General features: G+C 46.3%; 1 protein-coding gene across 1 annotated transcript in view; it reads right to left on the bottom strand.

Moving 5' to 3' along the window:
• Positions 1 to 18,515, bottom strand: part of LOC139766325 (uncharacterized) — a 127,476-nt gene that overhangs the window by 99,443 nt on the left and 9,518 nt on the right. Inside the window, exons 2-4 of the mRNA XM_071694820.1 lie at positions 7,773 to 7,802; positions 4,485 to 4,606; positions 3,760 to 3,834 (exon numbers count right to left, since the gene is read on the bottom strand). Coding sequence (XP_071550921.1) covers positions 3,760 to 3,834; positions 4,485 to 4,606; positions 7,773 to 7,802 — 227 coding nt within the window. The remainder of the gene's footprint in view (positions 1 to 3,759; positions 3,835 to 4,484; positions 4,607 to 7,772; positions 7,803 to 18,515) is intronic.

The following is an 18,515-nucleotide window of genomic DNA, read 5'->3' as shown; positions in this document are numbered from 1 at the left end:
GGTTTTTGGTGGTGGGGGAGGTGTGGGGAGGTCGTCAAGGAAGGTGGGTGGGTTTTTGGTGGTGGGGGAGGTGTGGGGAGGTCGTCAAGGATGGTGCGGGCATGTAAGAGGCCCAAGTTACAGGGAGAGGCTCAAAGAGGGGCCTCAGACTTGTCCCCCGTGGAAGAGAGAAGAGTAAGGCGTGAATTGATCATAACTTTTCAATTTTCAAACAAGATTGAGAACTTTGAGTATTTATTTATTCTTTTTTTTCTTTTCGAAAGATGCTAGAACACGAGAACCAGAAGTCACGACACGACATTAAAAAAAGAAACCTATTGAATGATAAAAAAGATTAATGATTTCGTCGTAGTAGGAAATGGTAAACGGATGGGATAAACTGAGTTATGTAGTTAGTGAATGTTGGTGACATGCAGGAGTTGAAAAAAAAGAGTTGTATGATGTAGCAGAGAACGATCAAGAGATGGCAGGAGCACACGAGTGTAGAACTCCCTCCCCGTACACACACACACACACACACACACACACCGTCCAGTGTCAGTTCATCAACAGTGTCATCTGGGGCTGGGGTGGGTGTGGGTTGGTGGAGGAGGAGGGGGGGCTGGTGTAGTTAGGAATCAATCAGGAAGTAATCAGAGTGGGGGCACTTCCTGATGGGCCTGAGCGGCAAGTGGCCCGCCCTCCACACACACACACACACACACACACACACACGTCACATGTCACATGACCCGCCTGTTCTCTGTGTTTTCCTGCATATCCCTTTGCCGTTTATTGTTATTATTATTATCATTATTATTATTATTATTATTATTATTATTATTATTATTATTATTATTATTATAATTATTATTATTGTTATTATTGTTCTTGTTGTTGGTTTTATTATCATTAATCATTACTATTGTTGACATTACTATTCTTCTTCATCTTCATATTATTATTATTATTATTATTATTATTATCATTATTATTATCATTATTATTATCAATATTATCATCAATAGTATTGATATTCATTAGTTATTATTATTATTATTATTATTATTATTATTATTATTATTATTATTATAATGAAATATCATTATTTTCTTTATTGTTGTTGTTATTATTTTGCTTCCTGGTAGGATATATATACATATATTCATATTATAACTCATCTCTTGGTCCCGCCCTACTGTTATGATGGGCCGTCAGTTGACGGGTCTCCTCCAAGTAAGTGGTGGTGTGAGGGAGGGAGGGAGCTGGGTCGACCCTCTGGCCCCACCAGACATGATAAATGACGCAGATAATAGCGTGATCAGCGGCGGGAGGGAAACAAGTAATAAAATTAGTGTTCGCAGGGAACAAATCCCATCCGCCATTTCCCGCCTCCCGACACGTGGCGGGACCTCGGCCGCGCGCGTCCCGGCACGTGCCGGCGCGCGTGCACAGTTGGCAGCGGGCGGCCCCCGCGCGCGAAGAGTGGGCGACGCGTGCGTGCACAGTTGGTTGACGTACATGACACTGGCTGAGTACGCATCGCCTGTACTGCAGTCAATGGTGAGAAGAAATTATGTGCTTATGGACACGACGGTACGAGCCTGGAACACGACGGTACGAGCCTGGAACACGACGGTGCGATCCTGGAACACGACGGTGCGATCCTGGAATACGACGGTACGATCCTTGAGCACGACGGTGCGATCCTGGAACACGACGTTGCGATCCTGGAATACGACGGTACGATCCTTGAGCACGACGGTGCGATCTTGGAACACGACGGTGCGATCCTTGAGCACGACGGTGCGATCTTGGAACACGACGGTACGATGCTGTAACACGACTCTACGATCCTGGAACACGACTGGACGATCCTGGAACACGACGGTGCGATCCTAGAGCACGACGGCACGACTTGACCGTGCAACCCTCTATCGTAAAGGGTACGACCTGTTGCTCCTTTTTCCTATTAATCTTTATCTATCCTAAGCCTCTTGTATTAGAGCGAACGGTCAACTATGGCTTCGTTAACCAAACATTACCCAGGTCGGTCTATGCAGGCGAGTATCGCTGAGCGTTGAACCCTCCTTCCAGCGTTGAACAACCCTCCCTCCTTCCCTTCAGTTTGAGCCCCACCCTTCGGGTAGGATTGAACTCCTTCCTGCATTGACCTCCCCGGAGGAGGAGGAGGTGTGTGTGGTGGGGTGGCCTCCGCCCCACCGCAGGACATGTGGTGGGAGAGGTCGCCTGCTGACCTGACTGTGACCCGACAGCTGGTGTGGGATAGGGAGGAGTGGGAGGAGGTGGAGGTGGTCGGCTGGGCCATACGACAGGTCACGACCCCCACACCACCCACCACACACCACCCACCCCCCTCCCCCTCCCTCCTCCGCGCCGGGGACAATAGTGGTCGTAATGTCGTCGCCACGACCACAACGGCGGGGCCCTTCAAGGGCCACCCATTCCAGGCACTTGGGGGAGATCACGCGCTCGCCCATTACAGGCGGAATTGTACCCCGTTTCCCTATTCGCATCAGTTAGGCTGCGAGTTACAGAGGCCGCTGTACCGTCGTCGGCCCTGTACCCGCCTGGTACCTCCCCTCGGCCTCTCAGTAATTGTTTCCTGGGTTCAGCACCTTCTGGACGTCGCCAGCCTTGTACCTTGCCCCGTGGCCGACTCCCAGGTACCGTACTAGGCCAGGCTGCTGCCACCCAGGTATCATACCAGATCAGGTTCTTACCAGCCTAGTACCATTACCAGGTCAGGTTGCCACTACCCAGTACCATACTAGGCTCACGCTGCCACCACCTAGGTACCATACCAGCCAGGTCAGGTTGCCACCACCCAGGTACATATAGGTTTAGCCTGCTACCATCCAGGTAACCGCTCCAGGTCAGACTGCTACCGCCCAGGTACCAATACCAGGTGAGGCTGTTGCCACCTTGGTACCATACCAGGTCAAGTTACCATCACCCCCAGGTATCGTACCTAGTCAGACTGCCAGCACGTTTGTAACTGACCAGGCCACACCACCGCCCCTTAAGAACGACACAGTTTTGGTTTTCGGCATTAGAAATGAACTAACGTTTTTCGTAATACTGTGTGCGTTCGGTGCGAATGAACGTTCAACACCTCACTGAACAATAAGGACTTTACCGGGCGTGACTCGTAGGAGATGGGGTTAAGCTGTACGTGACACCGAGCTACTCGCTGCACACTGTGCGACGCGCTGAACACAAAGCCATGCAGCTCACACGCATTACGGGGCCATTTGTCAACGCGTCATGAGGGAACGCATGGGGGTTGTTGGCCTGGGAGGGGGCTGGTGGCTGGTGGGTGGATGTATATTTTTCGCCCGCCATCCATAATTTACCGCCACATTAAGAGGAATTTCTCGGTACACGACATGAATGGCTGAGTAACACTTGTAAGGCAGCTCCCACGATGTCCAGCGACGTGTGCGTCATTCCATTGGTCAGGCTTAGGGGGGGGGTGTCCTCGGCTCTCGCGCGCGCGCGCGAAGCGCGTCCCTCAGATTTCCCCAAACACAGCCCGTCATCCGCGCTGTTTTTCCAGTCCCGTGTATCCATAGCCATTTTTTACCATCTGTTAGATCATACATACGCATTGCTCTGCCTATGATTGTAGAGTATATGTGTGCCTCCTCACATATAATCTAAGTCTTTTTATACCTATGGTCGTAAACAGAAAATGTCGAGTTGGTCTGCAACTTAAATGGATTTTTTTTTGAAAGAGAAATTATTGTCTTTACTCACTTGAACTCTGGCCTCCGTCAGGTCTATCTTCATGGCGATCTCTTCGCGGGTGTAGATGTCTGGGTAGTGAGTCTCCTGTGGAGGGAAAAGAGTGAGAGACAGTGAGAGGTGGGAATATCTCGAGGGGAGGGGAGTAAGAGACAGTGAGAGGCGGGAATATCTCGAGGGGAGGGGAGTAAGAGACAGTGAGAGGTGGGAATATCTCGAGGGGAGGGGAGTGAGAGGTGGGAATTTGTTGTGGAGGGAGAGGAGTTGAGTGTGACAAGCATCTAAACTTTCTTAGAACTAGATTGTATTTTATATTCTAATTATAAACTCTCAAAACCCAATAAACTGCAAGTTAATGTGGTTTCTTAAAACTGATTTACGGCTCTAATCTCGTAAGAGCTAAACGTGATTGTTTTATGTAGTTTATTAAAACTGACGCTGAATTCTAAACCCTTCAAAGCTAAGCTGACTGACGTAAAAAAGTTTCTTAAAACTACTTGTTTTCTAAACACGTGAAAGCTGAACTGACTCATAGATTTTTTTTATATCATGAATCGTTACTTAAAACTAGTACGATACACTTTGAAAGTACCCTTAAAACTGATTCACTACCTTCTAGAATACCTTCTAGAACTAGCAAAATCGTCTTGAAATAGTTTCTAGATTCTAGACGTAAGGTTCCACTTAGACACCAGGGGACAAGCAGCAGTCACGAGAGAGGGGGCTGCTGTACCTACCTGAAAGGCTCGCTCCAGTTCCTTGAGCTGGGCGGAGGTGAAGGTGGTCCTGATGCGACGTTGTTTCCTCTTCTCGGAGAGGACCCCCTCGTGGGCCCCGTACATCTTGTATCCCAGGCCGGCTGGTGCGCCAACAACAAGAACAGTTGAGAGCAATTAGTCGTCGATACGCACTGGTGGTGCTTCGTGTGTGTGTGTGTGTGTGTGTGTGTGTGTGTGGGTGTGTGTGTGTGTGTGTGTGTGTGTGTGTTTTCTTAAATGTTAAGTCTTATGATTTAAGTCATTGAGGAATTTTTCAGACCTCCCAGAACCTTTGCCCCCTCACCCTGTCCATGACTCGCTTCGTTCCCATGGTTCCATTCGCTGCCATGTCTACTTCCAGGCATCTATAGCGCTTGACTTCCTCCAATTTTTCTTTGTCTGTTTCTCTAAGAATTTCTCACACACATCCTTTTAAAGGAAACACCCGATCCACACTTTCTTTATCCCATTTCTGAAACAACACTGCTCCTCCCTAGTCTGACGCTGTCCATGCCTTAACTTTCTCAATCAGAGCCCTCCCATACAACTTACCAGGTACACTGAACAAACTCATGCCTCTGTATTTTGAACACTCACCTTTACCCCCCATGCCTTTATATAATGACACTATGCATGCATTCCGCCAATCCTCAGGCACCTCACCATGATCCATGAATACATTGAAAATCCTTACCAACCAATCAGCAACACAGCCACCCCCTTTCTTAATAAATGCAGCACCATTGCCATCCACTCCAGCCGCCTTGCCACATTTCATCATACGTAAGGCTTTCACCACCTCCTCTCTCTTCACCAAACCACTCTCAAGAGTCATTCACAAAGCCTACCGTTCGGAAAATGTCAGGCTCTACAGTAGAGTCTCCCCAGGAGATGCATTTTTTTCTCCACCCTTCTCCAGCCTCTTCTAAATGACCTCCAAGAACCCTCTGCACACCAGACTCAAAACATCCTCTCTTATGCAGACGAACTAATAGTTACAACGCCCAGATTTAACTACACGAAGAGCAGTGAACATGCAGCTGTACACCATAGTTAGAACACCGTCTTGCACAGTGTGTGCATCTCCACCTGACTCCACCTGCAACCTCACAACACCATGAATAACCAGCTTCTCCCACTCAGTAAAACGCCAACCACACCTAGGCGTCACACACACGACACACGCTTGGCAGTCACCCCCATGATATGAAATTCAGCAAACACTCCTCCCTGGCACCAGTTTCGGACAAGATGAGGCATCCCTCAGTACCCTTCACCAACAATCCCATTGACCTCACACTCAACCACGCCTCCCACACCTGGTTTCTGGCCCTTTCCAGTAACGAAACGACAGACCACGCAAACGGGACGGCCACCGGCTGCTGAGCTTAGTGTACCACGGAACCAACCATGGCCAGAGTGCCACTGCTGCACCGACTGCACAGAGCACCCACACCTCATGTGCCCTACACCTACCCTGGCCAGACAGACACACAGCATCACTTGTCATTCCACCTGGTGGACGTGGCTGACTCCCTGAGTGCAGTAGGAACCCCATAAATGCGGTACTGGTTTCGCAATATATATATATATATATATATATATATATATATATATATATATATATATATATATATATATATATATATATATATAAACCACTAAGAAAATGGAACGCGATAAGTTCCCAAGTGCACTTTCGTTTAATGATCACATCGTCAGGGGCAGATACAACAATGAGACAGAAGACGTAGAACAGTCAGTTGATATACAGGGAAGAGACGTAGCTAAGTGATCATTACACGAAAGTGCACTTGGGAACTTAAGTGTTTCATTTTCTTAGTGGTTTTATGTACATACAAGATCACACGCACCACTGTGACCTCTTGCTATATATATATATATATATATATATATATATATATATATATATATATATATATATATATATCCGGTAATCACCAATTTTTCATCACCATAGAAATTATTTCCACTCATAAATCAAATTAGATAAATCATTGGTGGAAATTTTGAGAAAATCTCTTATTTAAGTGGAACGCGAGACATTAACAAAAGTCTTGGGCTGAATAACCTCTCTTTAGGAGGCACATGTTGTAATTTATGGGGTTATATATTATACCAGCGTTTGTAAAATATTCACGGCGGCCTTTTTTTTTTCAATGGCTCTCTCTCTCTCTCTCTCTCTCTCTCTCTCTCTCTCTCTCTCTCTCTCTCTCTCTCTCTCTCTCTCTCTCTCTCTACACCCACACACACACACACACACACAGAATGCAACGTGTCATATCTCATTTTCCATGAAAAATAAAAGATATAAAAAAAGCCTAGCGGCGTTGAATACATACGCAAAAAAAAAGAGATAATTGATAAAACAAATAGCGCTAATGCAGGCCTGGGCGCACACCAGCTACCATTACCCCCAGCGCGCGCGCACACACACACACACACACACACACACACACGGCAAAATGTATTCCCTTGTACCTACCACTCCTCTCCCCCTCCCCCCCCCCCTTTTTGTAACAAAAATAAACAAGGACACAATGAAAATAAATAAAAAGCCCCAAGCTTCCCCCCCCCCCCCTCCCCCATCCGGCTCCAGTATCGTTGTCAGTCAGCCAACGGGGTTGTGTTAAATGCTACGCGTTTGTATTGCTGCTGCAACAGCAACGGCGCCGGCGGCGGCCGGCCCGGCCCGGCCCGGCCCGCTCGCGAAATTATTAATTAAGGTAAATATTTTTTTTTTTTTTAGGGGGGGAGGGAAGTAATGGTATATAAAATGGTTAATTTTATTGTGTGGTAAAGGAAAAAAAATAATGTATTATTTGATATCCCTTGAGAACGGTGGTACGACTCCCACCTTAGTATGGCCACGACGGTAGGGGTCGTTGGACTCGACGGTACGACCCTTTGGTACACGACGGTACAAGGTCGTTGAACATGACGGCATGGCTCTCGACCTGACCTGACCTGATGCCTCTTACACTCAAGGGTCGTACCGTCCGTCTTGCTTGACGGGTCGTACCGTGATGGGGGAGGTCGTACCGTCGTGCTCATGGGGTCGTACAAGCTCAAATCGTCTATCTCAACAGACACCATATCACCATTGAAAACACATATAACCATGACTCTCCCCAGTGGATATTACAGCCCTGTCTTGACCCCAAAGGTTGTTATTAATAGTAGTCCCTCAGACAACTTAGAATTTAAGTGATATAATTTTATACAGAATACTCAAAGACACTTTACCTTGTAACCATGAACTGCTGGGCGAAGATGCTGGCACAAGGAAGGGAGAGAACACGTTAGTTGGTGTACATGAAATTACACACAGGTGTATATATATATATATATATATATATATATATATATATATATATATATATATATATATATATATATATATATATATATGTAAATTAGAAGTGGTTGGAATAATTAAAACAGGGAATAGGCCAGGGAGGAGGGTGGTATGTTGGGAGGGAGGGAGGGGGTGTATAATATGGTTTATGGTCCAAGTTGTAGCGGATGGCGAGACTTGGCAGTCGTTACGGGCTGTGTGGTGGCTTGTTCCCTCCTCCCTCCTCCTCCTCCTCCTCCTCCTCCTCCTACCCGACTCCCAGCATCCACGCTGATGCTCTCTAGCCCCCCTAGCTTCCAGGCTGCTGCTGCCTAACCCCTAGCCCCCTCCTCTTCTTCCTCCTCATAACCCCAGTACCTGGGACTCCTTTGACTCCTATAGCTACCCCTCCATAGCATTCAGCACAGGTCAACACTCTCATAGCACTTCCCCATGGCGTCTTCCATAGCTTCTCCAATAGCGCTACTCACACCATCCATGGTACATTTCATAGCATCTCCCATAGCGCATAGCTTGGCAGTTCTCATAACAGCCTCCCATAGCATTTATATTACCTCCCATAGTTGCCTCCCTATAGCATCATTTAGAACACCTCCAGTAGCACCTTCCATGACACCAATTGTAGTATCTCTCATAGTACTTCTAATAACACCTATCCCATAGTAGATCCCATAACTCCTTCCATAGTATATCCCGTAACGTCTTTCATAGCATATCCCATGACACCTATCCCATAGCATATCCCATAGCACCTCCTATCATCTCTCACAGCACCTCCCTATATAGCATTTAGCAGCAACTCCTGGCACGTCTCTCGGTTCTCCATATAGTATGAACCCTTAGATTGATCTGTATCTATACAAGGCAACATCTAGAAAGACAGGAAATTATTTTTTTTAGCAGAATTCGAACCCGTGCGCGAATCAGTAACGCAAATCGTTACACCACAGAGATCGTGTGTCTGTGTGTGTATGTCTGTGTCTGTGTGTGTGTGTGTGTGTGATTAGCAATTTTTACAGTACAGGCAGGGAGCGCTACCCTCGCTGGGCCCCCATCTCACGAACATTCTCTGCAATCATACTTTTCTTCTTTTTTTTTTAAGAACCTTTTATTGTCAGGATCAACTGTGTTATCACTTTGTACATCCCACTGTCCTTAGTGGTATAAAAGTACTTTATATCCTTTATACAAAGTTCCTTACTTAATGTTATGGCCTCTGGTGGTTCGTATCCTTGCATCTTACCAGGAACTGGTGACTGTTGACACCATGAAACTGGTTTGATAGCTTAAATGTTTTGATCCAGTCACCTGTTAACTCATCTCTCCCCCATGGTGCATGAACCTATGTCCTCAAGCCTCGACTATAATTCAGTTATCTTTATTTTAGTATCACCTTTGTTCTCCTCCCTCATGACATTTTCTATATAGTTTCTTGTGTTGGTCATTTGCGCTGTGGTAGCTAAACTCGATCAGCACAATGTAGTTGTGGTCATATATACGACGGGAACAGCTTGTACAATATCTAGGCCACGTACTCGAGATCCCAATATTGGCCAAGAGACAGACGTGTTTTCATTGACAGTTCTCCTGAAGTGGGAGCTCTGGCCACGGGGCAGGGTTCGACTGCCCCACCATGTCCCTCACGCACGCGCACAGGGGTCCCTGCACGGTATGTGTCATGCCTGACGACATTCACATTAAAAGGCCTTCCTCTTCTGCTCTGTCCTGCCCTCGTTCCCCTGCAATGACTTGGGACTGAATTTCTTCAGTGATGTGTGTGCACACCGGACCCGTTGAAAAGTTTTTGTCTGTCCCCTTGCACGATGACGCAGTCCCCGTCTCTCTCTCTCTCTCTCTCTCTCTCTCTCTCTCTCTCTCTCTCTCTCTCTCTCTCTCTCTCTCTCTCTCTCTGTAAACATTCTGATGATTTTTTGACATGTGCTTTACCCCTTGAGCACGACGATACGACCCTTTTGGTTATAAAGTGTTCCTAACATAGTTAGCAGACCGTTCGAGGGAGTAGGTGACGAAAGGTCGTGTTAAGGGCATTGATGAACACCTTAGCCTGGCTTTTAAGGGTCGGGCCAAAGGCCAAGGGCTGCCGTAGCAGAGGGGTCGTACCGTCTTGCTCAGAGGTCGTACCGTCGTGGTCAGAGATCGTACCATCTTATTCATAAGTCGTACCGCCGTGGTCAGAGGTCGTACCTTCTTACTCATAAGTCGTACCGCTGTGGTCATAGGTCGTATCGTCGTGGTCAGAGGTCGTATCGTCATGCTCAGGGGTCTTACCGTCGTGGTCAAGGGCCGTACCGTCGTGGTCAAGGGTCCCATACCGTCGTGGTCAGAGGTCGTACTGTCGTGGTCAAGGGTCGTATCGTCGTGGTCAGAGGTCGTACCATCTCACTCTGAAGTCCTACCGTCGTGTTGTATATAAACCAACCCCACATGGATGGGCCAGTAAAGTTGGCAGCACTGGTTCTTTATTCTGTCGTGTTCGTCCTGGGATAAAAAGAGTGGCCTCGTTTTGTGGGAACGTCAGTGCAGTGAGGTGCTTGTGTCTGGCTAGGCTGCTGCTGATGTGTTTGGCAGTGTGTTGTGTTTGTGTTTGGCAGTGTGTTGTGTTTAGCACTGTGCTATGTTTATGTCTGATGGTTTTGTTTGGCAGTGTACTATGTTTATGTCTGATGGTTTTGTTTGGCAGTGTACTATGTTTGTGTCTGATGGTTTTGTTTGGCTCTGTGGAGTAGTTAACGCTGTGATGTGTTTGTGTTTGGCTCTGTGTTATGTTTGTGACAGATGGTTTTGTTCGGTTCTCTGATATGATTGGCACAATGGTGTGTTTGTGTTTGACACTGTCTTGTATTGGCTCTGTTTAGGTCTTTGGCGCTGTGGTGTGCTTGACACTGATGTGTTTGGACATGTGATATGTTTGGTAGTGTGTGTGTGTGTGTGTGTGTGTGTGTGTGTGTGTGTGTGTGTGTGTGTGTGTGTGTGTGTGGGTGGTGTCAAGGAGTGTGATATATTTGACAGTGACTTCTGGCATTGTGGTGTGTTTGGTAGTGTGTGTGTGTGTGTGTGTGTGTGTGTGTGTGTCGCAGCGGTGTCGAGCAGTGTGATACACTCGGCTGTGACTTGTGGCACTGCGATGTGTTTGGAAGTCGTGTTGAGCACTGTGGTGTGTCTGGCGCTGGCTGTACTGTGTGGTGTGGTGATTATAAACACTGGGATGACACCTAGACTCCCTCACGTTTCGTACACGGTCGACCGATGCAACTATGTCTTGTACCTCTCTCTCTCTCTCTCTCTCTCTCTCTCTCTCTCTCTCTCTCTCTCTCTCTCTCTCTATCTATCTATCTATCTATCTATCTATCCATCTCTCTGTGTTTGCCTCTTGCACACTGTAACGTACATATGTCTATTGGACGTACTGCAGCCATCGGTTTCTGAGTTCTTAATAATTTTAGACAGAAATCGTCATCACGTCGTTAGATAGAAGGGCACCGCCTACTGTCACCCGTCTTTCCCTACACCTAATGACCACCGCGCCTTAACTACCCGACCTGCCCATCTGACCACATGTAATGGTGTCGTAAGGTCAGAGCACAAAGCACTGTACGACCTCGATGTACAGATGACATTGTGTGATTCTCGGTCTAACTCTATTCCTCGTTAGCTTGTCGCCTGTGCAAGACAGTACGACCATTTGAGCACGACGGTACGCCCCCCCCCTCTCCCCTTTGAGCACGACGGTACGACACCTTCAGCACGACGGTACGACCCCCATGTACGACCCTTGGCCTCGATGTCTCGGTCTTCGAGCTGACCCTCTTCAGATGAAAATCTAGGCAATGACAAGGGGTCTTTTAACGGTCGTGGCCCAAAGGGGGGCGCCCCGTGCACCGTCGTGCTTAGAAGGACACTGGGTACCGTTTGTGGCTGGGGGGGTCGCTCCGGATGCTATACACACACACACACACACACACACACACACACACACACACACACACACATGCGGACGCACTGAGCCCTACTTATACTTACCAAAGTTGTGGGAGTTGAGGCACACAGTTGTTGCCAACTTGTACAGGTTGTCTGTCACTTGAGCTCGGCATGATAACGGTGGCAGAGGTGGAGAAAAATGGTATATATATATATATATATATATATATATATATATATATATATATATATATATATATATGTATATCTTTCACTATTCATCATCTTACGTGCGCAAAGCGTTATATATATATATATATATATATATATATATATATATATATATATATTAATCTTTTTTCCAATGCATTTTCTCACGTTCATAACTTTACAGAGGAGTGTTTCCATACTGGTAACTTTATTACGGTATTTGCACGGCGATAAACTCATCCCTTTAACTTTCATCAGATTATTTACTAAAGTACGATGCATAACTGATCCGTTGTGTTGTGATTCGTTATGTATGCAAGGATGGGATGGGGGGGTAAATTGTTCTTGTTTTTGTTGTTGTTTTGGAGGTTGGGGTGGTTAGGGGAGAAGAACCGTGTGAGTAAAGTCTTATATTGCTTCCATAGGCAGGCGCCATCGCTCGTGAGTCAAGTGGTGACTCGGGAGTAGCGTCCTTTAGGGATCAATAGCAAGACACTCCTGTTTTTCTCCCTCCCTCCTCTCTCTCACAAGTCGGCAAACACGCTCCTGACGTCACACCAAGATGGCCGACGACTTCTCGTAAATCTGCCAGTCTCTCCTCGCCCACTCCCGCCACCGGTAAGTAACTGGGCATCTCCATCCTTCGCCTCTGGACCACGCCGTTGCCATATTTTCCAGGTGAATTTCGATGGGCGAACTTTTACCCCGAGTCAGTTTTCAAACCGCGCGTCAACAAAGGTTTCCCGCCACAAGAGTCAAGATGGCGGCGCGATGCTGCTGGCGGCGGCGGCCCGCCCGCCCGCCCGCTAGTTCCCGCCCTCACAACGGCCATGGCCGAACTACCAGAGGCACAGTCTTCCACAGCCCTTATATCAGTCATAAGCCCCGCCACGGCTCAATTATGACAAAATTCTTCTAATATCTTGGCTGAAATATAATCAGCCTTCGAGGTTAAGCACTAAGCAACTTAATTACGGCAAGAAAAAGCAGTGGCAATTAGATTAGAGCGCGGGCCGGATGGAAGCAAATTTGGTTAGCGGATCTGGGATACTCAGAGCGACCAGCGGATGACGAATGGACGTTCTGATGTCGTTATCCGGCTCTTGGCCAGATAGCCCAAGGTCAAGTTCGTCCGCTGGAACGAACGCTAAGAACAGCAACACCGCCCCGTGGTGTTACGGTCGACGACTTAAATCCAGCCGACGACTACCCGACGCCGCTGCTGCAACCGCCGGCATTGCTACAGTCTTACTCGTTAAGCAGAGGGAATGTAATTAGCGTGACGGGCCGTGATCAAGACGAGGCTCCGGGCAGTAACTACCCAGTAGCAGCAACCACCACCTCCCCTCCTCCCTGCTCTCCCTCCTCCTCCTCCTCCTCCTCACTCTCCCTCATCATCCACACACACACACACACACACCCTACCAAACCACCCCTCCTCCTCCTCCTCCTCCTCCCATCCCATCCCCCCACAGCCCGCGCATCATCACACAACCTCCGAGGGAGAAAAAAAAAAAATGAAAAGAAAAAAATGAGGAAGGAAAGAGCCGGTGAAAAAGATGCCGAGGCAAGCCAAATTTGATGGCTGAAAGCTTCTTCCAGGAATGTGGTGAAAAATGGGGGCAATAAGATAGGGCCAAGAGATGCTTACCAGATTCCGGAAAGTTAAGGAAATGGTTCACAGTGCAGCCATAAGGCCTTTACCCCCCCGCCTTCAGCTAGAAAAAAGAAGCCACGGTGCTCACCGCAGCATATAATAACATTTTTACTTTATTATTCACCTGGGAACCCGCAGAGAAGGTGCGGAAAACATACGGCGTCTGAATTCGGCAACCGCGAACCTTCTCGGCGGAGAGAGATCGTTGTTCATCGACCAATGGGCCATCGGGATCATTATTACGTCATAACCACGTCACCTGGCACTATGTTTACCACTACTTATTTTGCAGCTGGATCCTCGCAGAGATCAACATTTCCCCCCCCACCCCTCGTGTTTGAAAGCCACTCGGGCAGGCTAGATGCGTTTGCTGCAGTGAGCGATACACGCTGTACGTAAAACAAAGCTACACGGGTGTATATAAAAGGAAAAAAAAAAAAGAGAAAGAAATAAAGCGATAAGACAAGCGATAAGAGGCTAAATGGCAGACTGGAGAGGTTACTTATTTCCCCATCTGGCGCGAGCGGACCGTTTCTCTCGGTTATCGGGGGGAACAATATCAATATGTCAACAGTAAGAGGCAGGTAATGCTGTATTTCATAGTCCCGCCAGTTCTCTCTCTCTCTCTCTCTCTCTCTCTCTCTCTCTCTCTCTCTCTCTCTCTCTCTCTCTCTCTCTCTCTCTCTCTCTCTCACACACACACACACACACACACACACACACACACACATTTCGTTTCTCTTTTCTCCTCTTTTCAGCTGTAGCGCCATATCGTCTTCGTAACGTTCACCAGCACACGTTTCCCCCCCCCCCCCTCGCTGGAATCGAACCGAAATTTTGACGGGATCTTTCCTAACGTTTAAGGACGTAGCGAATCTCATTTTCCTCTCCGAGATTTAAGTGATCTTAAAACATGAATGATAGGATGTGAACTTCGCCGCGGACTGCAGTGACGATAGATTGTCGTCGTGGAGACGTGGTGGCTGCTACAGCTTACGGAATATAGTCTAGGTGAAAACAGATCATAGGGGGAAAGGGGGAAAAAAAAAAAGCTGTAGGGAGGAGGAGAAGAAGAGGAGGAAGAGCGATGAGGTTTGGAGGAGGCGGAGGCGGTATGAGACCGCTCTGTCCGCCCCGCTGGTCTGGGTGACCGTTCTTGTGGGACACAACACCGCTTCCTCGCGCCCGCCCAATTTCGCTGTCTCTCCCTCTCTCTTTCTCTCTGTCTACCTCTTTTTTTCACAGATAGATAGATAGGTTTAGATGTATCGGTCAATAGACAATTTCCGCCGATCATTTATCTCATTGGCCACCGCCCTGGCGCCTCTCGTCTACACGGGTCTTATATACATATATAGGGTAATGCAACGAGAACGCTTGCATCCACATGAGCGTTTACATATTCCATTTAAAACCTGGAAATCCTTTGAGAGTAATGGATTACATCATTTAGCGGACAAAAACTTTATAAACCTAATACAAATTAATGTTTAAAAAAAAAAGAGAGAGAGTTCCAGGTTAAACATTCATTAAAAAAAATTGCATGTAATATTCTCTCTATTAGGGATTTTTTTTTCAGTTTCATTTTATCGCTCATGAGATATGCAAAAATGTTAAAGCACATTCACATGTTGGTTAACCTTGAATTTGACATGTGTCATTAGTTATTATTTCCAAAACAAAAGAAAATTCATATAGAAATTTTACTGGACTGAAGAATATTCAGTAGCCAATATATATATATATATATATATATATATATATATATATATATATATATATATATATATATATATATATATCCAAGATTATCCCTGGTGAGAGGGGAGAAAGAATACTTTCCACGTATTCCCTGCTTGTCATAAAAGGCGACTGAATCGGGAGGGAACTGGGAGTTGGAAATCCTCCCCTGTTTTTAATTTTTCAAAATTGATTTTTCAAAAGAAGGAACAGAGAAGGGGACCAAGTGAGGATATCTGAGGCTCAGTTTTCTGTTCTTGACACTACCTCACTAACGGGGAAATGGCGAATATGTATGAAATATATATATATATATATATATATATATATATATATATATATATATATATATATATATATATATATATATATATATATATATATATCCAAGGTAATATCGTCACAGATTCAACGAATACGAACTTTTTTTTCTATGAAGTTTTGAATGGTGAAAATTGTATAATGTTCTTTACCTTATTATTGATGTATGTACTACATTGTATCAGACTATTGGTAATTATTAACGTTAAAAGTTTTTCCGTGAATTGTTTGGTAAGTACATAAAATATCACTTATAGTTGGTTTCTTCACATCTCTTTTACTAATATTTTGTGTTTAATTTAAAGTGTGAATATTCAACTCAATTGAATATTAATTGATATTCCTGACTTTGGAAGATTGGTAACAAAATAAAATTGGGTTAATTTAATTGGTAAGTTGGTTCACAAGTCTAGTCTCCCGTTTTCAGAATCATAGTTTTCTTATAATGAAGAACCACAGAAAATGGTGCGCGGTACTGTTATGTGGGGGTATCCTCAACCATTTTGATATCTTAAATGTAAAAGAATGAAGACGGATGGCAGATGCTATATATATATATATATATATATATATATATATATATATATATATATATATATATATATGATAAACCTATTCAGTCTGTTAATGGAACTATCCATCCCAAATATTCTTTAGGTAAATGTAATATTATCACCTTTAGTGTGGTGTCAGTCAGAAAATTACACATTTTCGGTTTGATGCAGGGAATAGCATTCCACAAAACCAGCAGTGAGTTAGATTTGAGCCAGAAGGGTTGTGACAACGCTGAACCGGCAGTGAGTAACCTGAATCCGCGGTAAATCACTGCTAAGTCAGTAGTGTCAGCAGTGAATCAGTGCTGAGTAGGAAGTCAGCAGTAAACCCGTATCCAGCAGGAAATCAGCAGTGAAACCAGCAGATAAGTCTGTGCTATGTTAGTAGAGTCTTCATTTAATCAGCAGTTGAGCCTGTGCTAGGTCAGTAGAGTCTGCATTTAATCAGCAGTGAAGCCAGCAGTTAAGTCTGTGCTAAGTCAGTAGAGTCCGCATTTAATCAGCAGTGAAGCCAGCAGTTAAGTCTGTGCTAAGTCAGTAGAGTCCGCATTTAATCAGCAGTGAAGCCAGCAGGTCAGCAGTGAGGGAGTATAGGATGGCTTAAGGGGGTATGGCTGGAGGGTGGGTGTGATCGGTCAGTTCGGGAGGCGGAGCCTGTGATGGCGAGGGACAGCGGGACGGGCCATGATGAAGACCTCCTACATAATGTTTCCGCCGCTGATCTCACGCCGTGAGACGTGACCAACCAAGTGTGTGTGCCGCTCTGTGTATGTGTGTGTGTGTGTCTTTGCCTTCTTCGCCTGTGTTTGTGTGATTACTATCTTGTGTGTTAAGGGGGGTAAAGAGCTATGTGCACTCGTGTTGTCCCTGTCTTCTTGACGATTTGTGTGTGTATCATGTCTTTGCTTCTCTATATGCACACACACACACACACACACACACACACACACACACACACACACACACACACACACATACACACACACACACACACACACACGCACACCTCATTCCAGGGACGTGTATTGTTTGTATATGTACATATGTGATATGTGTATTTATGTGTGTTACAAGGACAGAATTTTAGACTCATGTGTTTAATGAAGGTGAATAGGTGGATGTAAAGGTGGTGAAGAGGGTTTAGGGGGAATGGTGAAGGTGTTGTGTGGATGATCGTGAAGATGTTTCGGGGATGGTGAAGATATAAGAGAGGCGATTGTGAAAATGCGAATGATGGTCAAGGTGGTAAGGTGACGGTTTTGTGAAGTAATGAAGGTGGTGTGAGGTGATGGTGAAGGGAGGAGGGTGATGTTGAAGGTGATCTGGGGTGAGGGTGAAGTTGTGGGTATTGATAGTGTTGTGGGAGGTGATGGTTAAGGCTGTTGCTGGAGGTTATAGTGAGGTTCTCGTGGTGTAGATGGTGAGGGGTGTCTCCTGCGTTCATTCATCAGGGTTATCACCTTTTCTTTTTCTCTTCTAGTCCTTATTTTCTGTCGTAGGTTTATCGTATTTGTTGTTTTATTCTTTCCGTTTTGATTTTGTTTATGAATTTTTCTTTTCGTCCCTCACCGTTAACGAGTCCGTAGATACGAATTTTCATGACTTCCTATGTGCCCATATCCTCCCCTGTCCTGCAACCTTGTGCCCATATCCTCCCCTGTCCTCCAACCATGCGCCCATATCCTCCCCTGTCCTGCAACCTTGTGCCTATATCCTCCCCTGTCCTCCAACCATGTGCCCATATCCTCCCCTCCAACCATGCGCCCATATCCTCCCCTCCAACCATGTGCCCATATCCTCTCCTGTCCTCCAACCATGTGCCCATATCCTCCCCTCCAACCATACGCCCATATCCCCCCTCCAACCATGCGCCCATATCCTCCCCCCAACCATGTGTTCATATCCTCCCCTGCAACTATGTGTCCATAACCATGTGTCCATATCCTCCCCTGCAACTATGTGTCCATATCCTCCCCTCCAACCATGCGCCCATATCCTCCCTTCCAACCATGCGCCCATATCCTCCCCTCCAACCATGCGCCCATATCCTCCCTTCCAACCATGCGCCCATATCCTCCCCTCCAACCATGCGCCCATATCCTCCCTTCCAACCATGCGCCCATATCCTCCCCTCCAACCATGCGCCCATATCCTCCCCTCCAACCATGCGCCCATATCCTCCCCTCCAACCATGCGCCCATATCCTCCCC

This window comes from Panulirus ornatus, chromosome 57 (genome assembly GCF_036320965.1).
Source record: "Panulirus ornatus isolate Po-2019 chromosome 57, ASM3632096v1, whole genome shotgun sequence".
Taxonomy (NCBI): domain Eukaryota; kingdom Metazoa; phylum Arthropoda; class Malacostraca; order Decapoda; family Palinuridae; genus Panulirus; species Panulirus ornatus.
Note: the sequence above shows the minus strand (reverse complement) of the source record. Positions and strands in the feature narration are given on the sequence as shown.